Genomic DNA, 23,970 nt, shown 5'->3' with positions numbered 1-23,970 from the left:
ATTTGAAATTAAGGGGATGCCCATTGATTGGCGAATGGCTTAATAAGTGGTGGTGTATGAATGTAATGGAATACTATTGTGCTATAAGAAATAATGAGCAGGAGGATTTCAGAAAAACCTGGAAAGACATGAACATGCTGAGTGAAGTGAGCAGAGCCAGAAGAACATTGTACACAATAATGAAAACACTGTATGATGATCAACTTCGATAGACTTTGCTCTTCTCAGCAATACAATGATCTAAGACAATTCCAAAAGACTCACAATTGAAAATGCTATTCACATCTAGAGAAAGAACTATGGAGTCTGAAAGCAGATCAAAACATATTATTTTCACTTTTTTTGTTTGTTCTTTCTCATGTTTATTTTTTCCTTTTGTTCTGATTCTTCTTTCACAACATGACTAATGTGGACATATTAAATAAAAAAAAGAAGTTAGACCATGCAGAGGCACAGCAGTATCACCTTTGCCCCTGGCAAGGGTCCTTGGAGGAGTTAGCTCTATATCTATCATCCTGTGATCTAATGAAGTTTGGTGATGCTAAGGGTGTGTGATCCAGGGAGGGTTGGCAAGCAGTTCTAACACAGATTTAGGAAAGAGACAGGCACAGCCTTAGTAGGCAGATTGCCTTTAAATAGGAGTCCCCTTTCCAGAAATTGAAATCTGAGGCTTGAATTATATAACCTTTTTTTGCAAAAAGCAGTAATCTAACAAATGCTTAATGATTACTTGAAATGAGGCTAAAAGTCAGGTCCTACCTCATGAGCTGAGACTGGGGCTTGGGATGGAAGAAGAACCCTAATTTAGGGTTCCACCATGGAGGAACAGCAGTAGGATTTCCAATCTAGAACTTGGGCTGAGACCAGGCCTACTTGCCTTAAGAACAGTCCTTGCCAGTCTCTAGTAACAAGTTTATTGTACAACATGGGATAAAGATGTTAACTCCCTTCTCAGGGCAGAACTCTACAGAATCCAGAGAACAAAGAAGGAAAACTTCAAGTAAATCTTATTAAGGCCCTGAAAAATGAAGCTTGACTGCCACAGTTAAGGGCGGCTAGGCAAAATGGATAAAATACTGGGCCTGGAGACAGGAAGACCTGAGTTCAAAATGTGGCCTCAGACACTTATTAGCTGTGTGATGCTGGGCAAGTCACTTCAACTCTGTTTGCCTCAGTTTCTTCAGCTGTAAAATGTAAAACAATACCTAATTCCCTGAGTTGTTGTGAGGATCAAATGTAAAGTGGTTAGCATGGTGACTGGAACATAATAGGTGCTTAATAAAGGCTTGCTCTAGAGGTGGGGAACTCAGAGTGTAAAACGTTGCATATGACGGTACACTTTTCAGTAAAGCAGAATTTTTTTCCCCTCCTTTTTTATTTGTTATAAGAAATGACTTTGGGGGGTGGGGCAGAGACATGTTGGGAAATCTAGGAGATATAAAACTAAAAACATGAATAAAAATTTATTTTTAAAGAATGAAATCTAGCCTCAACTAACAACTTATATCCCCAAAAATCTGAAAACTCATTACAGTTTTTACTTAATCCATGCTCATGACATTCCTGACTAAGAAGGATGGAAAGGGAAAGATAACACTTCCCATTTTACAACAGTAGACTAAAGGCAAGAGAAAAGTAGGAACTTGCCTAGAAGACAGAAGTTGTCAATGGACTCAGGAGGTCAGACTCCAAAACAGCACCCCACTCTGCCCATGTTTGTCTCTCTAACTTACAGTAAAAGGGTTTGGGGGGGGTTGGTTTGGTTTGGTTTTTCTGCTCCACTCATACAAAGTCCTTGTCCCTCTTCATACCTCTTGGCTTGCTCTAGGATAAGAGAGCTGTCCCAGGAATCAAGAGCCAAGCAGGACAGGTTACTAAAGCATCATGATCTACCCAAACCCCAAGCCATCAGCTGGACCAGCCCGGGTAGCTGAGACCTATGAGGCAAAGTGTGAGCGTCGACAAGAGATTCGAGAAAGCCGTCGCCGCCGCCCCAACGTGACTACATGTCGCCAGATGAGGACCAGAAAAAGGCCTGGCAGTGAGCAGACCCAGAGCCCTCGTCAACAGCAATTTCTTAAGAGAAGGCACCTGGAAGTAGAAGAAGGAAAAGTGAAAGGCTCATTATCTGAGACCCTGAGGCTCTTAAGAAAGGAAGGCCAGGAAGGTGACCTCAAGGTATCCAAGCTCTTCAGTGGCATGGAGTCATCATCTGGACAACAGGTAGCCGCCATGGAGGGATGTTCTCCACACTATTTGCACTAGTCTGCAGCTGAAGAGAGAGTAAACTCACTTAAAAGTGATTTAAAATCAATCCCCTTTCCTTCAGCAATATAGCAAAGCTGCAATTTAACATGACCAACCTAATCAGAGTCCTCAACCAATTTTCTGCTTCTGGGAGCTCCCCACTGAGTACTAGACTCAGTGTAGATACCTAATTGTCTTTAGATCTACTACAGTTCAGAATTCCTGAGCTCAAGCAATCCAGAAGCCTCAGCCTCCCTGGTAGCACAGATCATAGCTGCGTCCCAATGTGCCTGGCCAATCCTTTTTATTTCAAAACTTCTTGAAGATCTTCCTAAAATCAAATACATGACCTTCCTTGGTAAGGATAATACAGAATCGAAGGTTATATTGATAATGTAGAGGGAAGGGTTTTGTTGTTGTGGTTGCTGCTGTTTGGTTAATGGAGGATCTTGTGGGTCCTTAGGACTATCATTCTGAACATGAGATTTTTTTTTCCTTCCATGCTCCTATTCATTTCAACACAAGTGCACTATGCTAGGCACAAAAGACGTAAAGATAAAAAATGATATTGTGTCTGCCCTTTAAGGAATTCACAGCCTGCTAAGGGCACAAGAGCTATAAGTCACTAAATATCACTTATTACTAGATAAGAAAGGTCAAAGGAGAAAAGTGAGCATTCCATGGAAGAAGCCATCACTTCTTGCAGTAAGAGGAGGCGTCACTTGAGCTGGGCCTGGAGAAAGGGAAATGGCCATAGAGCAGATCTAGAGTCAGAAGAGCCCTCAGAGGCCAACTAGTCCAGCTCATTCATTTCATAGATGAGAAAGCCAGCTCAGGGATGGTGAATGACTTCCCCAAAGGCACATCAGAAGTGAGATATAAACACAGGTCCTCTGACCCCATAGTCAGTCCTCCTTCCTCTGTATCACATTAATGTTTAGACTCAGTAAAATTATTCCCACGGTATATACCCCACATTCAGTTCATAGCCAGTCTAATCAACTATACCTTTTACATCTACATTATTCCTCCATACCAACTCTCATGAACAGTCAAGTTGACCTTTTTGATATCCCCTAATATTTAGAATGTTCATTCTTATCTCCAAACCTTTGTACCTCTCCCTCAGCCCCTCTTCTTTCTGCACTCTAACCATGTTACTCTTTGTCTTCTATTTATGCCACTATTTTTTAACTTAAATGTCATATCACTGTTCCAGCTTGTCTTTGTATTTTGACAATGCTTGCTGAGTTAAATGCTTGTTGACCTGACTTGATCCTAATTTGGTCATCCAATTAGCTAACTCTCCCAAATAAGAATCTCATTTGATAAGCATGCCTTCAGTGTCCAAAACACTCACTCACTTTATTGATGAGAAACTTGATGCATGGAGAAAGACATAGACTTTTAGAGTTGGAAGAGATTTCACAGATCATCTAGACCAAATCATGAATCCCATCTACAACGTCCATGACAAATGTTCATCTAGCTTCTTTTTTTCTTTTCTTTTTTAAAGACTAGTTTTCCCTCTCTTGCCCAGACTGGAAGTACAGGGGCTGCTTACAGGCCTGCTCTTACTACCAAGTGACATAGAAGCTTCGACCTCTTCCATATCTGACCTGGGCAGGTTTACCCCTCCTTAGGCAACGTGGTGAATCTCCCATCCTAGGGACTCACCACATTGATACTGGACTTATGCAGACACTTGATCAGCTTGACCCATTGCAGGTCAGAATTTCCAAGGTCAGGGTCTCCACTAGCTCCTTAGTAAGTGGGATTACATAGACATACCTTCACACCTGGTTCAACTAGCTTCTGGTGATGAGATTAAGTGCCTCACCAAAGTCACAGAGCTAGTTTGTGGGAGAGCTGAGACAGATTTCCTGACTCTTGGTTCAGTATTCAATCCACTGCACCACAATGGCTATGTAAACTACATAAAAAGGACAAGGACCCCAAATACTGTGAATGGAGCAATGAAAGCCTGGTCTGAGAGAACACAAACCATTGGACAGCCCTGACTATTATCTGTCTGAACTAGGGAACAGTAGTACTGCCTAGGATCAAGGGGTTGACTGAGGTGTTCATTTTCCATGTCAACAAAGGTTATTTCTAGAATGACTCTAGTGCCTTGAAAGCCATGGCAGAGGAGTAAGTAAAAACAAAGTTTTCTTGGATCATTCTGAGAGTTCTTGAGCCTAAAATTCCTAATTCAGTTTTTTGTAGCAGGTTGGAAAGTCTCCTAAGGTTTGGGAATTAGTCTTTATCATCTCCTGATTTCTTTGCAGGAATTTGGGACCAGCACCAAGGTCTTTTCAATCCAACACCATCCTCCCCCAGGAAACCACAGGGATCCCTCTGACCATCCTTCTCCTTGGGAACTCTTACCTGTGGAGGGGCTAGTCAAAAAGCCACTCACACTCCATCAAGGTATGAAGGAGATCCTTTCCCCTAGTGATAGAGGGCCATGCAGAGAGACATCCAGCAATGGCCCCAATTTACTGGAAATGGACGCTAACCCACCCCAACTGCACTTTCTCCAGAATCATTCTCTCCTATTCCTCTGACAGTTTCAGGGTCAGAGCTTCAACAATTTTTCCCACTCTTCTCTCTTCTTCAGGTACTCAGACGAAATCATTAGGATTACAACTGACAATTAAAAATGATGCCAGCCAGCAAACCAAGTGAGTATTTCCAGGGTTATTTCCTGGTCCCAAACTCTCACATTACTATTCCCCTAGTCAGACTCCTTCTATATCACATGTCCCCACAGGATGGGAGAGTGTATATGTGTGTATTTATTTATATGCATATATGTGTGTGTGTCTATATGTATGTGTCTATATGTATATGTGTAGATATAGATATATAGATATTTTTCCTTCTAATGTTAAAGGAAAGAATGGAATCATAGACTATGGGAAAGAATAGAATGGAAGGGATTAATTCACTGATGAACTTTGTGTTTCTTTGGCCCAGCTGTCCACATCCAATAGCCATCTCCTTTTATTTTTTCTTTTCTCAGTTGCGGGATTGCAGTTCTGGATAAGGTAAGAGAAACCCAGGCTCGAATAGGATACAATCCTTACAGAGCAAACAAATTGATGAGGCAGTTGGACAAAAATATGGGCCCAAAAGCCAACCCTGGTAAAATCCAGGATGGATTTCAAAAGCCCATAGGATTTTAGAGTTAGAAAGGACCCACGAGATCATTTCATCCAACCCCTTCATTTCATAGATGAAGAATTGATACAGGTTAAGCAACTTTCCCAGGATCATACAGGTAGGAAATGACAAAACTAGGATTCAAATGAATGAGTGAGTGAAAAAACATTTATTGAGAACTTATTTCAAATCCAGTGCCCTTTCGACTGCATCGCTTGCCTAAGGTCACATATAATCAACAAGCATCTGTTAAGTGTCTACTGTGTGCTAGACACATGTACGTACACACACACACACACACACACACACACACACACACACACACACACTTCAACCCTGCTTGTGACCTACTTGAGGACATGAGCATTAAGTTCTTTTTAATATCTTTCTCTTTCTCATTAGGAAATTATCCAGCTATCTGACTACCTCAAAGTAAGTAATAAGCCAGCACCCACCCCACCCCTGCCAGTCAGCCCTATTGTCCCTCTCAGTTTAATTTATCCTTGCTTCATTTCACTTCCAGGAAGCCCTGCAAAGAGAGTTGGTTCTGAAGCACAAGATGATGGTTCTTCAAGAGCTCCTGTCTACACTGCTTCAAGCTTCTGACAGGTCCTGGAAGGTAAGAACAATCCCTTTCCATGCATGTGGCCCATCTCACTCAACAAGCATTTACTAGGCAGCTATTATATGCAAAGCATTGTGAGAAGTGCAAAGCCAAATCAGGAAACAGTCCCAGCCCACAAGGGGATTACATTCTACTGAGTCACAGAACATCTACACAGATAAGTAAAAATAACTTGAAGAGGGAGAGAACAACTACTAAGAGAACAAGGGAAGCTTTGTGAAGGAGGTGACACCTGATCTGAACCATGAAAGAAGCCAAGAATTCTAAATGGGGTGTGACAGGGATTAATGTGAACTATCTGAAAAGAGAAGCTAGGCTGGAGACAGACCATGAAGGACTTTGTATGCCAAGCTAAGATGTTTAAGAACACTTTTGAAAAGGACAAGTGGAGGGGTAAGGGAAGCTGAGACCCAGAGATGCTGAACAGCTTCTCAGGTTGTAAAGCAAGGCCCAGTATGAGTACAAACAGAACCCTCCTCTTGAGTCCCACCTCAAGGTAATGTTGCCATGGAAAGAAATGTCTGGGGATCTACCAGGAACAAGAATCTCCCCTTTTTTCTTTCAGCAAAACAAATGAATGAAGTTTTCTAAACATTGAGTGCAATCAAATTTCAATTATCCCCATATGGGACAAGCAGTCTGATTCCCAGCTCACCCAAAGCCAAGATTAACCACAGACTAGTTCCATCCCTCACCCTCCTACTCAAACATTTACAACAGCATGGACTGTCAGATGGAAGGGACAACTCACAGATCTAGTCCAACACTCTCATTTTACAGAGGCCAGAAGAGATGTGCCCTACTCAAGGAGGCCATACAAGGAGTTAGTGACAAAGTCAAGATTAAACCCATCTTCTCACTCCTCATCTAGTGTTCTTTCTACTGTACCAGAGTACACTCTGTGGTTACCTCTTCCTGCCACCCAGTTAGTAATTACTCAGTCAGTGCAAACTCATTTCCTTAGTCTATACAAAACAATAAAACGTTAGCACTTTTAGTGAACTTAATGATGGGTTCCAACCCACTTATTTTACAAATAAGGAAACTGAGACTTCCCAAAGGTTACAAATAACTGGAACCCAGATTTTCCGGTATGATTAAGGTTGATCAGTGGCACCAACAGAAACATTTTAGATGAAAAGAACTTGAGTTATCAGCACTCCTGCTCCCTTTCATTAAGCAGATGGATAGGATCATAGTTATAGGATCAGAAGAGGCCACAGAAGAACCTAGTTTAACTATCTTGCTCTACAGATGAGGAAACTGAGACCCAAAGATTTTAAGTGACTCAGCCAAAGTAACACAGCTAGTGTCAGAAGAAAGTTATAAACTCAAATCCTCTGACTCCAGAGTCAGGGCTCTTTCGACAATACTATGCCACCTTGAAAGAGTTGACTCTCTGCACACTAGTGAGACACCTGAACAGCAAAAGTTGTAAAGTGGTAAAATTGCACCAAGGCTAGCCTTGGGAAGGTCACAGTCTTTCCGCTTAGCCCCACGCCCTCAATCGTATCATACTCCCTAGTTCTGTGTCCCCTTGGCCATTAAACTACATTGCAAGGTCATCTCTATTTAGCTGGGGGGAAGTGAAACATTTTTTTTTTTACAAAGTGAGGACCTAGGGCTGGGGCAGACAGTCCTAGTTACTCCCTGAGGTTCTTTACTGAATGAGATAACATATGTAAAGCAATATGAACATCTGAAAGCATTATATAAATGCTAGCTCAGATTCCTAAATTCCTGGATTAAGTTGAGATCTACAAATTAAATTCAATGCATTTAAGCAGCATCTATGTGGCAATATGCTAGGCACTGGGGGAGAAATAAAGATTGAATGAGATGCACTTCTGACACTCATTAAGATTAATTACAGGAGAGGAGGGAGATATAATACATACCTAAAAAATAATACCTGAATAGTGCTGAATATAGACTGAAAAGTATAAAAACAGTAAACGTTTATTCGGAAGATGATGATGCGCAAAGGGCTGTGTGAAGTCCAAAAAGGAAAAAATGGAAGGATTTGGTAAGGCTTCTGATAGGAAGTGAGGAGCTGAGTTTTAAAAGATGAGTAGGAGGCAGGCTAAAGGCAGCTAGGTGGCAAAGTGGATAGAGGCCTGGGCCTGGAGTCAAAAAGACCTGTTCACATCTAGCCTCAGACATTCACAAGCTTTGTGACCCTGGACAAGCTATGAATATTATCCATCAAGGAAGAGAAGAAGAAAATGCTTTCACTCCAGACCCAGGAATGGGGAGCAGTGGTTCTTCTGCCTGAGTGCCCATAATACCCCTCCCCCAACTTCCTGTTTTGAAGAAGAACATTCTCAGATTCTTCTACTGGGCTCCTGAGAGCACTTGTTCCCATACTCAACTGACTTTTACCCCAGCGGTCTGAGCTTCACTAAAGATGAGTAACTCATCAAGACCTCTCCATAGCCTGGAAAAAAAAATAATAATTTTAAGAGTCTGGCTCATCCTCAAACTCCAAGCAGTTTGTTCTATCATATTTTATTGGCTGAGATGAGGCCCCTACCTCTCCCCATACAACATACCTCCCCATAAACTAGCTATTAGAGGAAGCAAGACTCTAACTAGCTTTATTTATTGGGGACCCTGGCAAGCTGGGCTCATCTGGAAAGTCCTGAGAAGAGAGAACATATGATGTTGACGAAAAAGTGAGCAGAGAAAGCCGAGCTGTTTCATCTGGTGAGACCTCCAAATGCAGATGAGCACAGATGTGGAGCCAGTAGACAGGAGGACGATTGGCTGCCCTGGCATAGGCTCACTGGTGTGGGGAAATGAACTGTGGTTTGACACTTCCGTGAGGTGAGGTGCTGGTGTTTCTGGTGAACAGAACAAAGACAAAGTGGGGGGAAAAACTGAAATGGTTTCAAGAATCGAGTACTGCAAAGCCCATACTCTGCAACGGCAACAGTATCAGGTGTGTATGACTGGTCTTTGTCCCTCTGCCTTAGGAAGTCCATTCCTCCCAAATAGCTGACATCCACAGGGCTGAACACCGGTGGATAAAGAAGGGTTTGTGGGAATAGAACCTTATGGGAATACTGGAGGTTTTGTAAAAGCACTGAAGTTTTGAAGCTCAGCACAGTTTAACCCAGCAAGAAATTCATCTCATATGAAGTAGCTCTCCCCACGTGGCACTTTCTCTTGAAAAAATTATTTAATTATTTATTTGTTTGTGCATTCATTCATTCATTCATTCACAAGGTGATGGGCCTTCTGATCAAAACTAAAAGGGACTTTCCACAGGCAATAATTTTTAATGCATAATCCTATCTTTTCAAAAATGTTTTGTTTCCATGTTAACTTTTATCAGTGTGAGACTTCTCATAAATGAAGTTTTATGCATTCAGGTATTTTAGATGATGTCTGATGTGATCATTAACAAAAGATGCAGTGAAGTAGGAGACAATCTTGCAATATAAATACAACTGGATTTTCTGTTCTGCACAAGCAGCTATAAAGTTGTCAAGAAGTAACTGTCCTGCTATAAGGAACTAGTTCGTCATCTTTGCCATGATCAACTATTACGTTAACTGAGAATCTAGAGAGGTCTTCACAAGATGAATGTATCATGGACCTCCTAATTACTTTGATCTGGTCTTAAATATCTATTGATGACCTTTTGTTAAAAAAAAATTATTTTCTTCAATTAACAAGCAGTTATTTTCTCTCCCTCCCATCTCTTCCCACCTTGGGTAGGTTGGGGGGCAGGGGTAGGGAAATCTTGCAACAAATATGGATAGTCAAGTAAAACAAATTATCACATTAGCCATGTCCAAAAATCTACATCTCATTTTGCATCTTGAGTTCATCACCTCTTTGACAGGAGGTAAGTAATGCCCTTCATCATTGGCACTCTAGAATGGTAGTTGGTCATTGCATTGATATGAATTCTTAATTCTTTCAAAGTGGTTTGATTTTGTCCTGTGTATAAATTGTTCTCCTAGTTCTGCTCACTTTACTTTGCATCAATTCATATAAGTCTTCCCAGGTGTCTCTGAAATCATCCCTTTTAGTATTTATTATAGCACAATATGTATATGCTGTAATTTTCTCAGCCTTTTCTCAATTCATGGGTACCCCCTTGGTTTCTGGTTCTCTGCCACTATAAAAACAGCTACTATAAATATTTTTGCACATATGGGTCTTTCTTTCTGTCTTTCATCTCTTAGGAGTATAGGCCTAATAGCTGTATGACTGAATCAAAGGGTATACACAGTCTGGTTAACTGTTTGAGGACAGTTCCAAGTGCACAATTCCACCAACTGTGCATTTCAATGTTGTTTTCCCAAAGGTTGCTCATCAGTCTGTCATTTTCTTTTCATCAACTCTGTCAATCTAATGAGTTTAAGGTGGAAACTCAGACTTGTTTTAGTTTGCATTTCTCTAATAGTAATTTTTCATGTAAATAGTGATAGCTCGGAGTTCTTTCTTTAAAAACCAAGTGTTCACACCCTTTGACGTTTATCAGTTGGGGTAAAGGCCTTTTAGCTGCCAAAGTCAGAATAGACTGAAAAGAATGCTGACACAAATTGTATTTTTTTTAAAACATTCTAATGGCTCCTATAAAGTGGCCCAAAAAATAGACATTCTTTCTGGGTCAAGCTGGAAAATTAGTATTTATCATCTGGAGCAGCTCATCTATTATGCATTCTGCAGTTGGTTTTTCAAGGTTCTTCAGAAGCATTTACGTGGAAGCCAGCACCAATGCTAAAGTCCTATCTGCTATTTTCTTCTTTAATATTGCAACCACATGGTCTGGTTTCTGGAGCAATGACAATGAGGCCATGTTTCACTGCAGTTTGATAACAACCCTTTTTTTAAAACAACATTTTATTCTGAGCAAGTTAAACCAGGCAGCCAGGACAGTGCAGAGCACTCTGTAGTTTCTGCCTTTAACAGTACATAGATGTCAAACTTCATTTTGCATTTTAGTTCCACAGATTCAATCAAATACACTTCATTAATTATCCCTTCTTTACAAATCTGTCAGGAGCATATACTTTCTGAGACCCCTGAAAGCACTCTTTTCAGGAAATCTGTTTAAAGGCCTTAGTTTTGGGGGTTGGGGGGGTAGCTTTTTTCCTGTTCATTTGTCCTTATTTTTCATCTCACTGCCACAAGTGACTGACAGGAGTGTGGTACATAGAGCCTTATCAGTCCCTTTCCCAGAGACTTTTGGGTCTGGATTTTCCTACACCATGATTTGAAGGGATGACTTCTGGTACCATTTAATGTCCTGATTTGCTTTAAATTGTGAACTGCTGTGGACAGCAGAGGCCTGGGAGTGAGGAGACAGCATTGGAGTCAGTGAACCTTTGGTCTCTCGGCTATAAGAGAAAGGGAATTGGACAAACTGAATTCTGAGGTCTCTTCCAGCCCTGACATCAGCACAAAATGAACACTGAATCTGGGGTAACAAGACCTGGATTTGAATGATACCACAGCTATTTACTACTTCTGTGACCTTTGAACACTTTTACCTCCTTGGGCCTCAGTTTCTTCATCTGTTAGATGAAGGGATTGGACTAGCTCTCTAAGGTGGTGCCTGCTGGTGCTAAATTCTATGATCCTATAAAAGAGAGATCAGATTTTTAGATGCAAATAAGGGTGGGAGAGTTAATGCATTAATTTAAATTCACATTCAGCATAAGTAACTAATATTAGATACTTTTCCTTAGAATAGGTAGGGAGACAACTTTCAGGACAGCTTTTTTTAGGACAACTTTTCTCTCCCCATCCTCCACTAAGACTTTCCTTAAAATAAAAGAAAAGCAAAAAAGATCCCACTTGACATCACAGGCAACATTTCACACCAGTAGCCCCAACTTCCCTTACTCCTCCTCCCCACCCCCATACTAAGGTATGAGATAAGTTTTACTGTCCATTTCTGTAAACAAAGTAAAGTTAGTGCTTGCATTTAATCAGAGTTCAGTTGCCTTTTAACTTTGTTATTTAGATTACTGTAGTCACAGGCTATATGGTTCTCTTGATTCCACCTTCTTAACTTCATCAGTTCATGCAAGTCTTTCATATTCCTATAAAATTGTCAGTATTCATTGCTTCTTACAGTGCAAGGATATATATCATTGCCTTCCTATACTACATTTTTTTGGCCACATAAAGTATGAGGATGAATACTTTGGTGTATATATAGCACTTTTGCTTTTGTCTTTGACCTCCTTGGGTCAAAGGGTATGAATTTTGATGGATCAAAAGATAAGAATATTTAAGTGATTTTTCTCTCATAATTCCAAATAATTTTCTACCAACAATTAATTAGTATGTCTGTCTTCCCATAGCTCCTTCAATATTGACTATTTCTGTTTTTTATCATCTTTACCAATTTGCTAGTGTGAGGTAAAACATTAGGATTGTTTTAATTTGCTTTTCTTTTGTTGATGGTCTAGAGCAGTGGTAACAAATTCAAATAGAAATGGATCCCTACTGGCAGCATATTGCCTTAGAAAACCTCAAGTTAACATTATCTGTGTTGTGTTGTATTTTATTTACTTTGTTAAGTATTTCCTAATTACACTTTAACATGGTTGAAGAAGCACTTGAGAGTTTTGAAGGCAGTAACTTGTGGGCTGGGAGTCTAACACCTCTAGTTTGGAACATTCTTTCATATATTATTATAAGATTTCATTCCTTTTTAAAAACTATTTATATTCTTTGACCACTTATCTGTTAAAGAATGATTTTTGGTCTTTCATATGTCTGTTAATTCCCTATATATCTTGAATATCAGACTTTCCTCTGAGATGTTTGAGGCAAGGAATTTTTCATAATTTCTCTTCTAGATGCATTGATTCTGTCTGTATGAAAGTTTTTTATATTTCGGTAACTGAAATTGTCTATTTTGTCTGTTATAATTATCTACATCCCTTGTAGATACTTCTCGGCACAGCTAAGTGGCACAGTGGATAGAGGCCGGCCCTGGGGTCAGGATTGACCTAAGTTCAAATCCGGCCTCAGACACTTGACACTAGCTGTGTGACCCTGGGCAAGTCACTTAACCCCACTGCCTAGCAAAAAGAAAGAAAGAAAGAAAGAAAGAAAGAAAGAAAGAAAGAAAGAAAGAAAGAAAGAAAGAAAGAAAGAAAGAAAGAAAGAAAGAAAGAAAGAAAGAAAGAAAGAAAAAAAGAAAGAAAGAAAAAAAGAAAGAAAGAAAAGAAAGAAAAGAAGAATACTTCTCAGAGGAATGACATGGGGTAAATTTAGGCAATACAAAACCAAAATATATCATTAAAAATTTACTTAAAATAAAGAAAAAAAATAGTTACGGAGAGAGCACCAGCACAAGGGCATTGTTTGAATTGGTAAATGGCAAGGAAGAAAGAGAGAAGAGAGGGCTTACCCCAGTTCTCCTTTGTCCTCACATTGTTCTCCTGGTAAACTTTACACTTTGGTCCAGTCTGATTGTATCTGACACAGTCAGTATACGGAGAAGCCAGAAAATAATAGAAAAAGCCTAAGACTGCACATAATAAAGCCTGGCTTGTCACTAACATGCTGTGTGGCCTTGGAGAAGTCACTTCATTCCCTAAGATTTGGTTCTTCATCTATAAAATGAGGGGCTTGGACTAGATGACCCTTGCCTTCTCTTCTGGGGCTCATAACCTATGACTCCATGAATGCATTTGGTTCCACAAATGATAAATGAATTCCCAGGAGGCTGTAGTTAAGGACCTCAGACTCTACTGGTGGGCTCCTCTTGGATAAGCTGAAAATACCTGGAACAATAAAAATGTCTTGCTCATTCTTCTGTCTATTCATTGGCTTTAGAAGAGAGAAGAAAAAAAAACAGAAGTGAAGTTTTTGTTTTGCTTCATTTCAACAAATCATTTTTTATTGTTGTTGAAAGTTACAAATGTAAGACAGGAAGGACAGAGGGTGGAGTTCCTGTTGGTTAGAAGAGAGACCACTAGCTAAGATCAAAATGGAAGATGAAAGATGCTACTTTAGGGGAAGGGGAAGACCAGAAAGGAGAAGAGCATCTTCACTGGAGAGGAAATATCTCACTGATGCTTTGGGTGTTCTGGTATTGGATGGAGGTGGAGATAGAGAAGGGGAATTTGTGTGGAGAGGAGTGTCTAAGGCAGAAAAGATATCCCCATTCTACCCTTTCCTAGCTTACTGCAGCCTGGGATTAAACCAGGAAATCCAGATGGGTTATGGATGATAAATAAATTTAGATCATTTGTAGAAGCTAACTGCAAGAGGCAAGGTTGAGAATGTGATGAATGGCCCACAAGGGCTTTAGAAGTGCAGCTGAGGGTAGGCTAGGAGAGGCTGGAGCAGGAAGCCTTGAGCAATTAGTAATTACCACAGATAGTTTTTTTCCTCTGGAAGATAAGGTTTTATTACGGTTTGTTTAGGGTTTGGTTTTTTCCCTGGTAGTGGAACTGACCCAACTTGTGACTTCATTGCTAATGCACATCAGTGTCTGCTCTTCAATTAACAGACTTGTTCAGGGTCACACAGGCAGGCTTGTCAATGGGCAGAACCTGAATCCAGATCTTCTAGCTATAAAGCTGACACTCTATCCACTATGCCTTATCATTAATCTTCATAAAGAGCCTTCCAGAAATGATGTCCAACATCAGAAAAGCAGAAAAATCCTCAGTAGGGATGAAATTGCTAAGTCAAAAGGTGTAGGGAAATTGAGAGGACCAAAGACCAAGCTAGCAAAAATGTTGCTACTTAATATTAGAGCCGAAAATAGGGATGGGGGGAGGGGGGCAATGTGGTACACTAGGGCTGACTCTAAAATCAAAGGACTTGGGTTAGAATCCCCCCCAACACCATCTGTGTGACCATGGGTAAGTCACTCTCCCTCAATAGGCCTGAATCTCCTCACCTGTAAAATACGGGGGCTGAATTAAATTATTCTTAAGGGTCCCAAATGGCTCTAGATTCACAATTGAGTTGTGGGAGTCCTAAAATTTGTATGCAGCATCATTAAGGAATGCTAGACAAAAACAGTTCTCATGAAATGGATATACATTCCCCTCATCCTTTTCCACTCCCACCCTTGGAGGTAACTTTTCTCATTGAATTTCCAATGAGTCAGCAGATGGGGCCACCCCAAGAATAGGTGGAATAGGAGACCTCTAATGCAGAGGTGTCAAAGTCCTTGCAACCTGCAAAACTCCCAAGAGTGGCCAGAGCTAGATTAAAATGTAATTGGAAAATGTTTAACAAAATAAATGAAAATATAATAAAACATAGATAATGTTAATTTGTTTTTTTCTAAGTCAACACGTGGCCTGCAGGGCTCCATTTCTGTCTGAGTTTAATATTATTGCTCTAATGTGATATAATTTTGGGGATGTCCCAAGCCTACATCTCCCCCAGTGATGAAAAATTCCGTTCTATGGATCATAAAGGCTTTTCAATATTCAAGAGCCACCTGTTGCTGTTCAGTCATTTTTTCAGTTGTGTCTGACTCTTCGTGACCCCATTTGGGGTTTTCTTGGCAAAGATTCTGGAGTGGTTTGCCGTTTCCTTCTCCAGCTCATTTTACAGATGAGGAAACTGAGGTAAACAGGGTGAAGTGACTTGTCCAGGGTCACATAGCTAGTTAATGTCTTGAGGTCACATTTCAACTCAGACTCCAGGCTGGGTGTTCTACCCATTGCACCACCTAGCTGCCCCCTCAAGAGCTGACTAGTGAAATTGGTATTGTTCTGGGAGGGGTAATATCTTGAGTGTTAACAGAGGTTAATAACTAACACCTTCGCTAAAGATTAAGGCCCCAGAAGCTAGAATGAAATATAGGCTGCCCTGTGGAAATGAGCAACAGGTCAGAAATGGGAAGTAGAGCACCAAAAGAGAAAGATGGCTCATCACTCACAGACAAAGTGCTAGGTTCCTAATTCACAATTTTGCCTCCTTTGAGGTGGGTTTAGTCTGGCAGGGTGATATGGGAGAAAGAACTTTGGTTCTAGAATCAGAGGACATGGGTTCAGACCTAACCTATGATTGTTTGCTCCTCGTGTGACCGCAAGTGAGACGCTGGACTTCCATGGAGCTGTTTTGTCATCTGTAAAATGAGTGGTTAGGACTGGATGGCCTCTGAGTGCCCTTCCAGCCCTAGATCTGGGATCCTGTGATATCTGTGCCATTAGGAAAGACCCTTTGGATCATTCCAGTTCCTAAGATCTCTTTTTAAAATCTGCTTTTAAAATGTTTTGACACCAGTCATCTCTCACTAGACATGAATCCAATACCTTCAAACACCCTAATACCTCCAAAGTTAAGCAACTCTCCACTTAATTCCTGTAATTGCTCCAGCCAGAGGAGAGGTAGAGCTACTGTTGTCCCAATAACCCTTGTCTGTTCCCTGTCCTACCAGCCTCTGGCTAAGTGGTAAAAAGTTCTATGCTTGGCTTCAGGTTAGCCCAAACTCACATTCATTCATCCCACACTCTCCCCAGGGACAGCTGAATGAAGACAAGCTGAAGTGCAAATTGAGATCCCTGGAAAACCAGCTGCACACCTGTACCCAGGTAATGGCCTTGAGGGACCCTTTAAGTGCAGGTAAAAGGAGAAGCCTGTCTGGGAGCTCAGTCCCTGTGTCTCAGAAGGGCCAATGTGACTGATACACACTCATTCCAGCTCACCTTGCTCTGTGATGGCATCTTTCTTCAGCAGAGTCCTGGGCTTCTCTCCTAGCTGCACTCTTTACTCCTTCCCTCCTTTCTTTCCAAGGAATCTCAATACTTAGCATATTATGGGCTCAAGAGAAACCTGAAATCTAACTAGAAACACAAAGAGAGGCACTTGGTAAACACAGATATTAACCTGACAATTTTTGTGCCCTGAGTTTTGACAAACTAGGATTATATTGTTTGGGTCTTTTAATGAAGTCTGACAAACTGGTATCTGGCTCACTGGGACCCTGAGACCAGCCCTAGCCCCTGGAAGGGAAGTAGAATACTGTTAACTCCTAATCACCCACAATTTAGTGTATCTATGGCCAATCTTGCTTTCAACTCTTTTGCAACATTATCAGCTCATCTTAGTAACTCCTTGGCTGGTGTAAAAGAGAAGGAGAATTGATGTTTCCTTCCTTGACAGCAAAGTACTTAATCATATAACAAGCAAGCTGAAGAGGGGTGATCCACTCCATTCAGGGCGGTACTTGGCAGTAGTCTGATAGATTCTTAACATGCAGTAGGCATAAGTGAGGGGTAGGAAAGGGGGAAATGGGTAAGAATGAAGAAACTAGAAACTTACCAGCTCTTCCTGAGTATTTTTTCACCAAGAGGTTTCATCATTTGATCTGATATGCTGTGAATTCTTAGACACACCCAGTTTTAAATGTATGTGCTCAAAGTTGAACAAAGGGATATAAGGATTGTCTTGCATTTTGAATTATCTATACCTAGATACTATCCAATTAATGCAAATAATCAATAGCTGACTCTAAAAGCAATCCATCTTTTTTATTCATGCGATATAAAAAAGATGGATTGCTTTTAGAGTCAGCTATTGATTCAACCAACAAGCATTTGTTAAATGACTACTGCATGAAAAGCATAGATTTGTAAGACCTATTTGATTCAAATCCCTTCTTTCTGGTGCCTATAGTGGGATGTCAGGTAAGAAGGCCTTACTCTCTCCCATTCACCTTCTCCTGTCCATCTAAAGTGGACTAAAGCTCACTCCAGCTCTCACCATCTGGGAGGGAAAAGTATGTATAACTGACCGACCAATGGTAGCTTTGCCCTCTCCCTTGCAGAAATACTCCAAAGAAGGTGCAAAAAAGGTCCTTCTGGAAATGGAGGACCAGAAGCAGAGCTATGAGCAAAAGGCAAAGGAGACCCTGCAGAAACTGCTGGAGGAGAAAACAGCTGCCGAGCAGCAGCTGGAGAGCACTCAGGTATTGGACAGGGCTTGGCCTGAGGGGCAGGACAGGAGGTGAGGTGAACATCCTGAGGTGTCACCCTCTCCTTCTTTGCACTCCCCCAGAGGTCCCTGGCCATGGCTGAGCTCAAGTGTGAGCAGTGGAGGGAACAGTACGAGACTTTAAAGGAAGACTGGAGAGACCTAGGGGCCAAGCACAGCGAACTCGAGAGTCAGCTCTATGTTCTACAATCCAAATTACAGGTACAGGCCAGAGACATATGGGGAAAGAGAGGGAGGACCTAGGCCAGGAAACACAGATCTGAACTAAGGGAATTTCGCTCTCAGTCCCACACTCAGGTTTCTACGCCCTCCATTTGGCCCCTTACTTGGCCACGGAAGTTCAGAAATAAGGCATCATGACATAAAGGACTTGAATCCAGAAGCCCTGTATTTGAGTCCCACCTCCACCAGTTACTAGCCCTTTCTTCATCTGCAAAATGGGACTAATAATACTTATATAACCTGTCTCATAGGATTGCTGGAAGGAAAGTGTCTTCTAAATTATAAAGCATTATATAGATATAAGCTTCTGTTGTTATCATTTTCATAAGGATCTATGTGAATAATTCTTTAGTATTGCTAAGAAATGAGGTTATCAGAGTATGTGGAACTGTGCAAAAGAGAGAAGAAACACTTGCCACCTAGTAGCTTCCTATTTTAACTAGCTAGATGCTGACCTCAGTCGGTCATATGCTTTGTTAAGTGTAAGTGAAAGTGTTGTACCCTCTGAATTTCACCATCCTGGAACAAAACCCCAGCCACCCTGCCCTAGGTACAGCTCTAGTGAAGGGAGTAACCACCACAAGAACAAAATCAAACATCCTACAAGTGTGTTCATATAGCATTTTGTGTTTATGCAACTTTTTCACCAATATTAAGTTCCAGTTATTGATAGGTTTCCTTATAAATTTTCCATTTATTTTATGTGTGTGCCCTCTCTCTCTCTACCTATGTGGACTTTGTCTTTGAGGACTGACAACTCCTCAAAAGCAGAGGATTTATTATTTCTTTTGTATCTTTCCCACTCTATCCCACACAAAACCCAGCACAAACAGAACTGTACACTCAGTTGATGCTCAACAAATGTTGTTAACTCTTTACACAACTTCAAAACTGTGCTAATTTTTTTGAAAAGGCAGAATAGTAGTGGTTGCAAAGTAAGGAAAACAAGGAATGAATAACGACTAATTCTCTTTTCTGTGACGTGGATTATTTTCCTAGTAATATAGGGAAGTATGTTACTCTTTCCCATAATCCTAGCTCTCTAAAACTTGGGCAGGATGGAGATTTGCCCCAAGGTGCCAAAATTTAGAGAGTAGCACTGAAAATCTCTCAGGAGGTAGAATTCACCCACCTTAGTACCAAGTTACTAAGTATACTTAGCCTAAAGGCTATATCCCACCCTTCTCATTCCCCATAGTTATGGATCAGTAGTCTTGCAGTGTCTGGAAGTCTGTCTCCTCCTCAGCATCCATAGTCCCTCCTCTATAGATCCTTATGAGCCAAGGTCTGACATCTTTCCATTCTGCCTCCCCACACCACTCTCAAAATATTTTGGTTTTGCCCTAGGCACAAAAATTGCTAGTTTCGCTAAAAGCCTCTTCCATCTCTAGGAGTCTCTGATTATCTGACATGAGAACAGGTTAAGGCAGACCTTTTCATCCCCTCCCATCACTGACCCTCATCTCTGGGAGGGGGTCCCTCCTCCTTGCAGGGAGCAGACAGCAGAGATTTTCAGCTAAACCAGGCCCTACATCTTCTGGAGCGAGAACACCAGGATCTCCAGATGCAGATTGACCGCCTGCAGGGGGACAGAGAACTGGGCTGTTCTAACATCAGCGACTTGCAAGGTACCATTCCAGTCCAGAGCTGAGAGTCATGACTGACTGACCATTTATCACTTATTTGTTTTGTGTGATTTTTTTTTATTTGAGGGCAACATACTATAACATTTGACTTGAAATTACACAAGCCACATTTGGAATCCTGTCTCTGACAAATCACTTCTCTGAGGCTCAGTTTTTCAACCTGTGCAGTTGGGATAATAATACCTATACTATCTACCTCACAAGGTCATTATGAGTAGAATAATAACTGAGATTTATATAAGGTTTTAAAGTTTGTAAAAATACATTTTCTCATTTGAATCTCACAACAACCCTGTGAAGTAGATACTATGGTTATCATTATTCCCATTTCACAGATGAAGAAACTGATTCTCAGAGAGGTCAAGTCACTTGAATGTGAGCAGAGTTACTAAATGTCAGAGGCAGAATTTAAACTCAGATCAGTACAGCATTCTATCCACTATATCACTATGGCTATATAAATTTAAATTAGTATTGTTCCAGAACTTTATTAGGGAAAAATAATGGGGCTGTATCTTGGTTTGAAAATACAGCTCCACTGTATTTAAGAATCTTGAGGTCTCATTTCTCTTGCAGCTTCCCTCCCTCACAGTTCTCACCTCCTCTCCCCTTACCATCCTCCACCCCCATCCCCCAGCCACCTTTTTGTATGCCCTGTTGTATGTAGTTGCTTACATAACTTGTTGTGACCACCCGTATTCTCAGCTAAAAAAAGAAAGGATAAGGCATGGAAGATATAAGCGTCCTCAATCTAGAAGGGATTCCTGTACTGAGGGAGAGGTTGAATAAAATGTCCTTTTAAGTCCTTGCCAACCCTGACATTCCATGAAGTTTTAGAACCTACTCCAGCTATGCCAATTGTGAGGACCAAATCACAGCTAACTGTAGTAATTAATCCAGCTAGCCTCATGTGAAGCTGCTAAATCAAATGAGAAAACACTAGCACTTTGAAAACCTTAAAAGTCTATATAAATGTTAGCTATTACTTATTAAATCTGAGGTATTCAGATTCTTTTTTCCTCATGATGTGACAAGGGAATGGTAAATCCAGCATCTATTGAATTTAACCAGTGCAACAACTCCCAGCAAGAAAGATACCACTGTAAATTCCTAATTCATCAGATATTTACTAATCACCTAATACAGGTACAGGGTACCCAGCTTCTGAGGGAGATAGAAAAAAAAGGCCTTGGTCCCTGCCCACAGGAAGGTTACACGCTAGCAAATGCAACCTCATGGACTGAATGTGTTGGCACTGAAGATTCTTCTCTCTTTTTGCTTGTGCTTTTCTACTTCCAGGGCAACTACGAAGGTCAGAAGAGGAAAAGCTTGCCCTGAAGGCTACAGTTGAGCACTTGCAGAGTAAGTCCTCCCTTCCAATCCTGCAGTTCTTCCCATTCCCATACAAAATAATTCCCCCTAAACTGGCCATCTGAAGCTAGGCTCCAACTGGTTTTCCATGATGCAGACCCATGCAAGCTGGACACTTCTGGAAAGCAGTCAGGAACTTCCCACCTTGGAAAGATAGGAGAGAGCTTGTAGCAGTGACAAAAAGGGAGATGCACAGGGACTAGAGGGAAAAGGATAGCATGGATGGGGTCAAGCTTGGGGAGAAGTAGCTAGAAAACAGATTTTGTGCCTGGGCAGCCATTGGTATTGGTGGACAGTAATCCAAAACCAGGGATGTAGGGGGATGAGACCTGAGTTGGAAGATTTGCTATTGATAAGGCAGGGGCAGCCCCAAATAGGCAGAGATTTACTGACTTTATCAGCCCTAGGGTCCTACCTGGAATGTTGGGATAAGAGAGATATGATCTTACAGAGATAAATATCTAGTCCAGCTTTCTTGCCTTACAGAGAGAAAATTGAGGTCTAGACTTAGGCCTTCTGTCATAACAGAAAACTACTAGGTCATGTCCTTGTAGTGCCCATAATTATTAATTATTAATTAATTGCATAACTCTTCACAAGTGATGCATTTGAACTCTTAAGTATCCTTCCCAAGCCCATTAATAGAGAGCTGGCCTTCCCCCTTGGAAGACTTGGATTCAAGTCCTATCTCTGACATCTACTATATGTTCCTGAGCAAGTTGTTTAACATCTAAGTGTGCTAGACAAGCTGCAGAGAAGGTGAGTTTCTTCATCCCAAAGTTCCATACTTCATACCAATGAAATCACAGGTCCAGTCCGTGTCCCTATCCCTCTCCTCTCTCATACTCTCACTTTGTTGTTGTTCAGTCATTTTTCAGTTGTGCCTGACTCTTCATGACCCCATTTGGCATTTTCCTGGCAAAGATACTGGAGGGGTTTGCCATTTCCTTCTCCAGCTCATTTTACAGTTAAGGAAACTGAGGCAAACAGGGTTAAATTACTTGCACAGGGTCACACAGCTAGGAAGTGTCTGAGGTCAGATTTGAACTCAGAAGATGAGTCTTCCTGACTCCTGGCCCAGTACTCTATCCACCTGGTTGCCTCACTTGCATTCTCCTAAAACCTCAGAGGAAAAAAGAACACGAGGCCAGTTTTTTTTTTGCTTCTCCTGATAACTTCACATCTAAAGAGTATTTTTCTTTTAAAAATTTTATTTATTTTATTTACTTCATTAACCATTTCCCAATTAAGTAAAAAAAAATTTAACAATCTTTTTTTTTTTAATTTTGAGTTCCAAATTCTCTCACTCTCTCCTGCCCCTTCCCCTCTCCTTGAGAAGATAAGCAATTTGATAGTGATAATACATGTGGAGTACAAAACACATTTCCATATTAGTCATTTTGCAAAAGAAAACACAAACAAACTAAAACAATAAAAATAAAGTTTTTTTTTTTAAAGTACGCTTTAATCTGCATTCACAGTGCATCAGTTCTCTCTCTGGGGTGGAAAGCATTTTTTATCGTGGGTCCTTGGGAACTGTCTTGGATCATTGTCTTGATGACTTAGCCAAGTCTTTTGCAGTTGATCATTGTTACAATATTGCTGTTCCTGGGTACAATGTTACTCTAGTTCTGCTCATTTCACTTTGCACAACTTCTTACACTTCTTCCTAGGTTTTTCTGAAACTATCCTCTTTGTCATTTCTTAAAGCACAATAGTATTCCATCACAATCACGTACCACAATTTGTTCAGCCATTCCCCAACTGATAGGCAACCTCTCAATTTCCAATTCTTCACCACCACAAAAAGCACTGCTATAAATATTTTGGTACAATTAAGTCGTTTTTCTCTTTTCTTTGATCTCTTCATAATACAGATCTAGTAGTATGGGTCAAATGGTATGCACAATTTTGTAGCTCTTTGGGCATTTCCAAATTGTTCTCCAGTATGATTGGACTAATTTACAACTCCACTAAGACTGCTTACTATCCCAATTTTTCCACATCCCCTCTAGCATTTGTCATTTTCCTTTTCTGTCAATGTTATCCAATCTGACAGGTGTGAGGTGGTACCTCAGGGTTGTTTTAATGTGCATTTCTCTAATCAGTATTGATTTAGAGCATTTTTCTATGTGACTACTGATAGCTTTGATTCCTTCTGAAAAGTGTCTTTTCGTATTCTTTGACCATTTGACAACTGTGGAATGGCTCTTATTTTTTATAAATTTGGCTCAGTTCCTTATGTATTTGAGAAATGAGGCCTTTATCAGAGAAACTTGCTGTAAAATTTTTTTTCTGCAGTTTCCTATTTTCCTTCTAATTTTGGCTGCATTTGTTTTGTTTGTATAAAAGCTTTTATATTTCATGTAATCAAAATTATGTTTTACTTCCTATCATCCTTTCTATCTTGCTTGATCATGAACTCTTCCCTTATCCATAGATCTGAGCAGGTATATTTTTCCATGCTCCCCTAATTTACTTATGATATCATCCTCTATGTCTAAATCATTTATCCTTTGGTATACGGTGTGAGAAGTTGGTCTATTACCTAGTTTCCATCCAACTGCTTTCCAGTTTTCCCAGCAATTTTTGTCAAATGGTGAATTCCTACCCCAAAAGCTGGGGTCTTTGGGTTTATCAAACACTAGATTACTAAGGTCATTTGCTACTATGTATTATGTATCTAATCTATTCCACTGATCCACCACTCTATTTCTTAGCCATACCTGATTATTTTGATGATTATCATTTTGT

General features: G+C 40.6%; 1 protein-coding gene across 3 annotated transcripts in view; it reads left to right on the top strand.

The window, feature by feature from the left end:
- TRAF3IP3 (TRAF3 interacting protein 3) overlaps window positions 1–23,970 on the top strand; it is a 34,553-nt gene that overhangs the window by 3,066 nt on the left and 7,517 nt on the right. For 2 of the 3 annotated variants that reach the window (XM_021007766.2, XM_021007767.2), the window contains exons 2-12: window positions 1,829–2,223; window positions 4,536–4,677; window positions 4,868–4,931; window positions 5,273–5,297; window positions 5,815–5,844; window positions 5,936–6,031; window positions 16,504–16,575; window positions 17,811–17,951; window positions 18,041–18,178; window positions 19,692–19,827; window positions 21,145–21,207. In XM_021007766.2, the coding sequence (XP_020863425.1) occupies window positions 1,885–2,223; window positions 4,536–4,677; window positions 4,868–4,931; window positions 5,273–5,297; window positions 5,815–5,844; window positions 5,936–6,031; window positions 16,504–16,575; window positions 17,811–17,951; window positions 18,041–18,178; window positions 19,692–19,827; window positions 21,145–21,207 (1,246 nt within the window). In that variant the 5' untranslated portion in view covers window positions 1,829–1,884. Of the gene's footprint in view, window positions 1–1,828; window positions 2,224–4,535; window positions 4,678–4,867; window positions 4,932–5,272; window positions 5,298–5,814; window positions 5,845–5,935; window positions 6,032–7,972; window positions 8,979–16,503; window positions 16,576–17,810; window positions 17,952–18,040; window positions 18,179–19,691; window positions 19,828–21,144; window positions 21,208–23,970 lie in introns of those variants that run through there. The other variant, XM_021007769.2, reaches the window with a different exon arrangement.

The sequence above is a fragment of the Phascolarctos cinereus genome, unplaced genomic scaffold (assembly GCF_003287225.1).
Source record: "Phascolarctos cinereus isolate Bilbo 61053 unplaced genomic scaffold, phaCin_HiC Scaffold_5;HRSCAF=322, whole genome shotgun sequence".
Lineage (NCBI taxonomy): Eukaryota > Metazoa > Chordata > Mammalia > Diprotodontia > Phascolarctidae > Phascolarctos > Phascolarctos cinereus.
The sequence above is the reverse complement of the archived record's forward strand: the minus strand, read 5'-3'. Positions and strand labels throughout refer to the sequence as shown.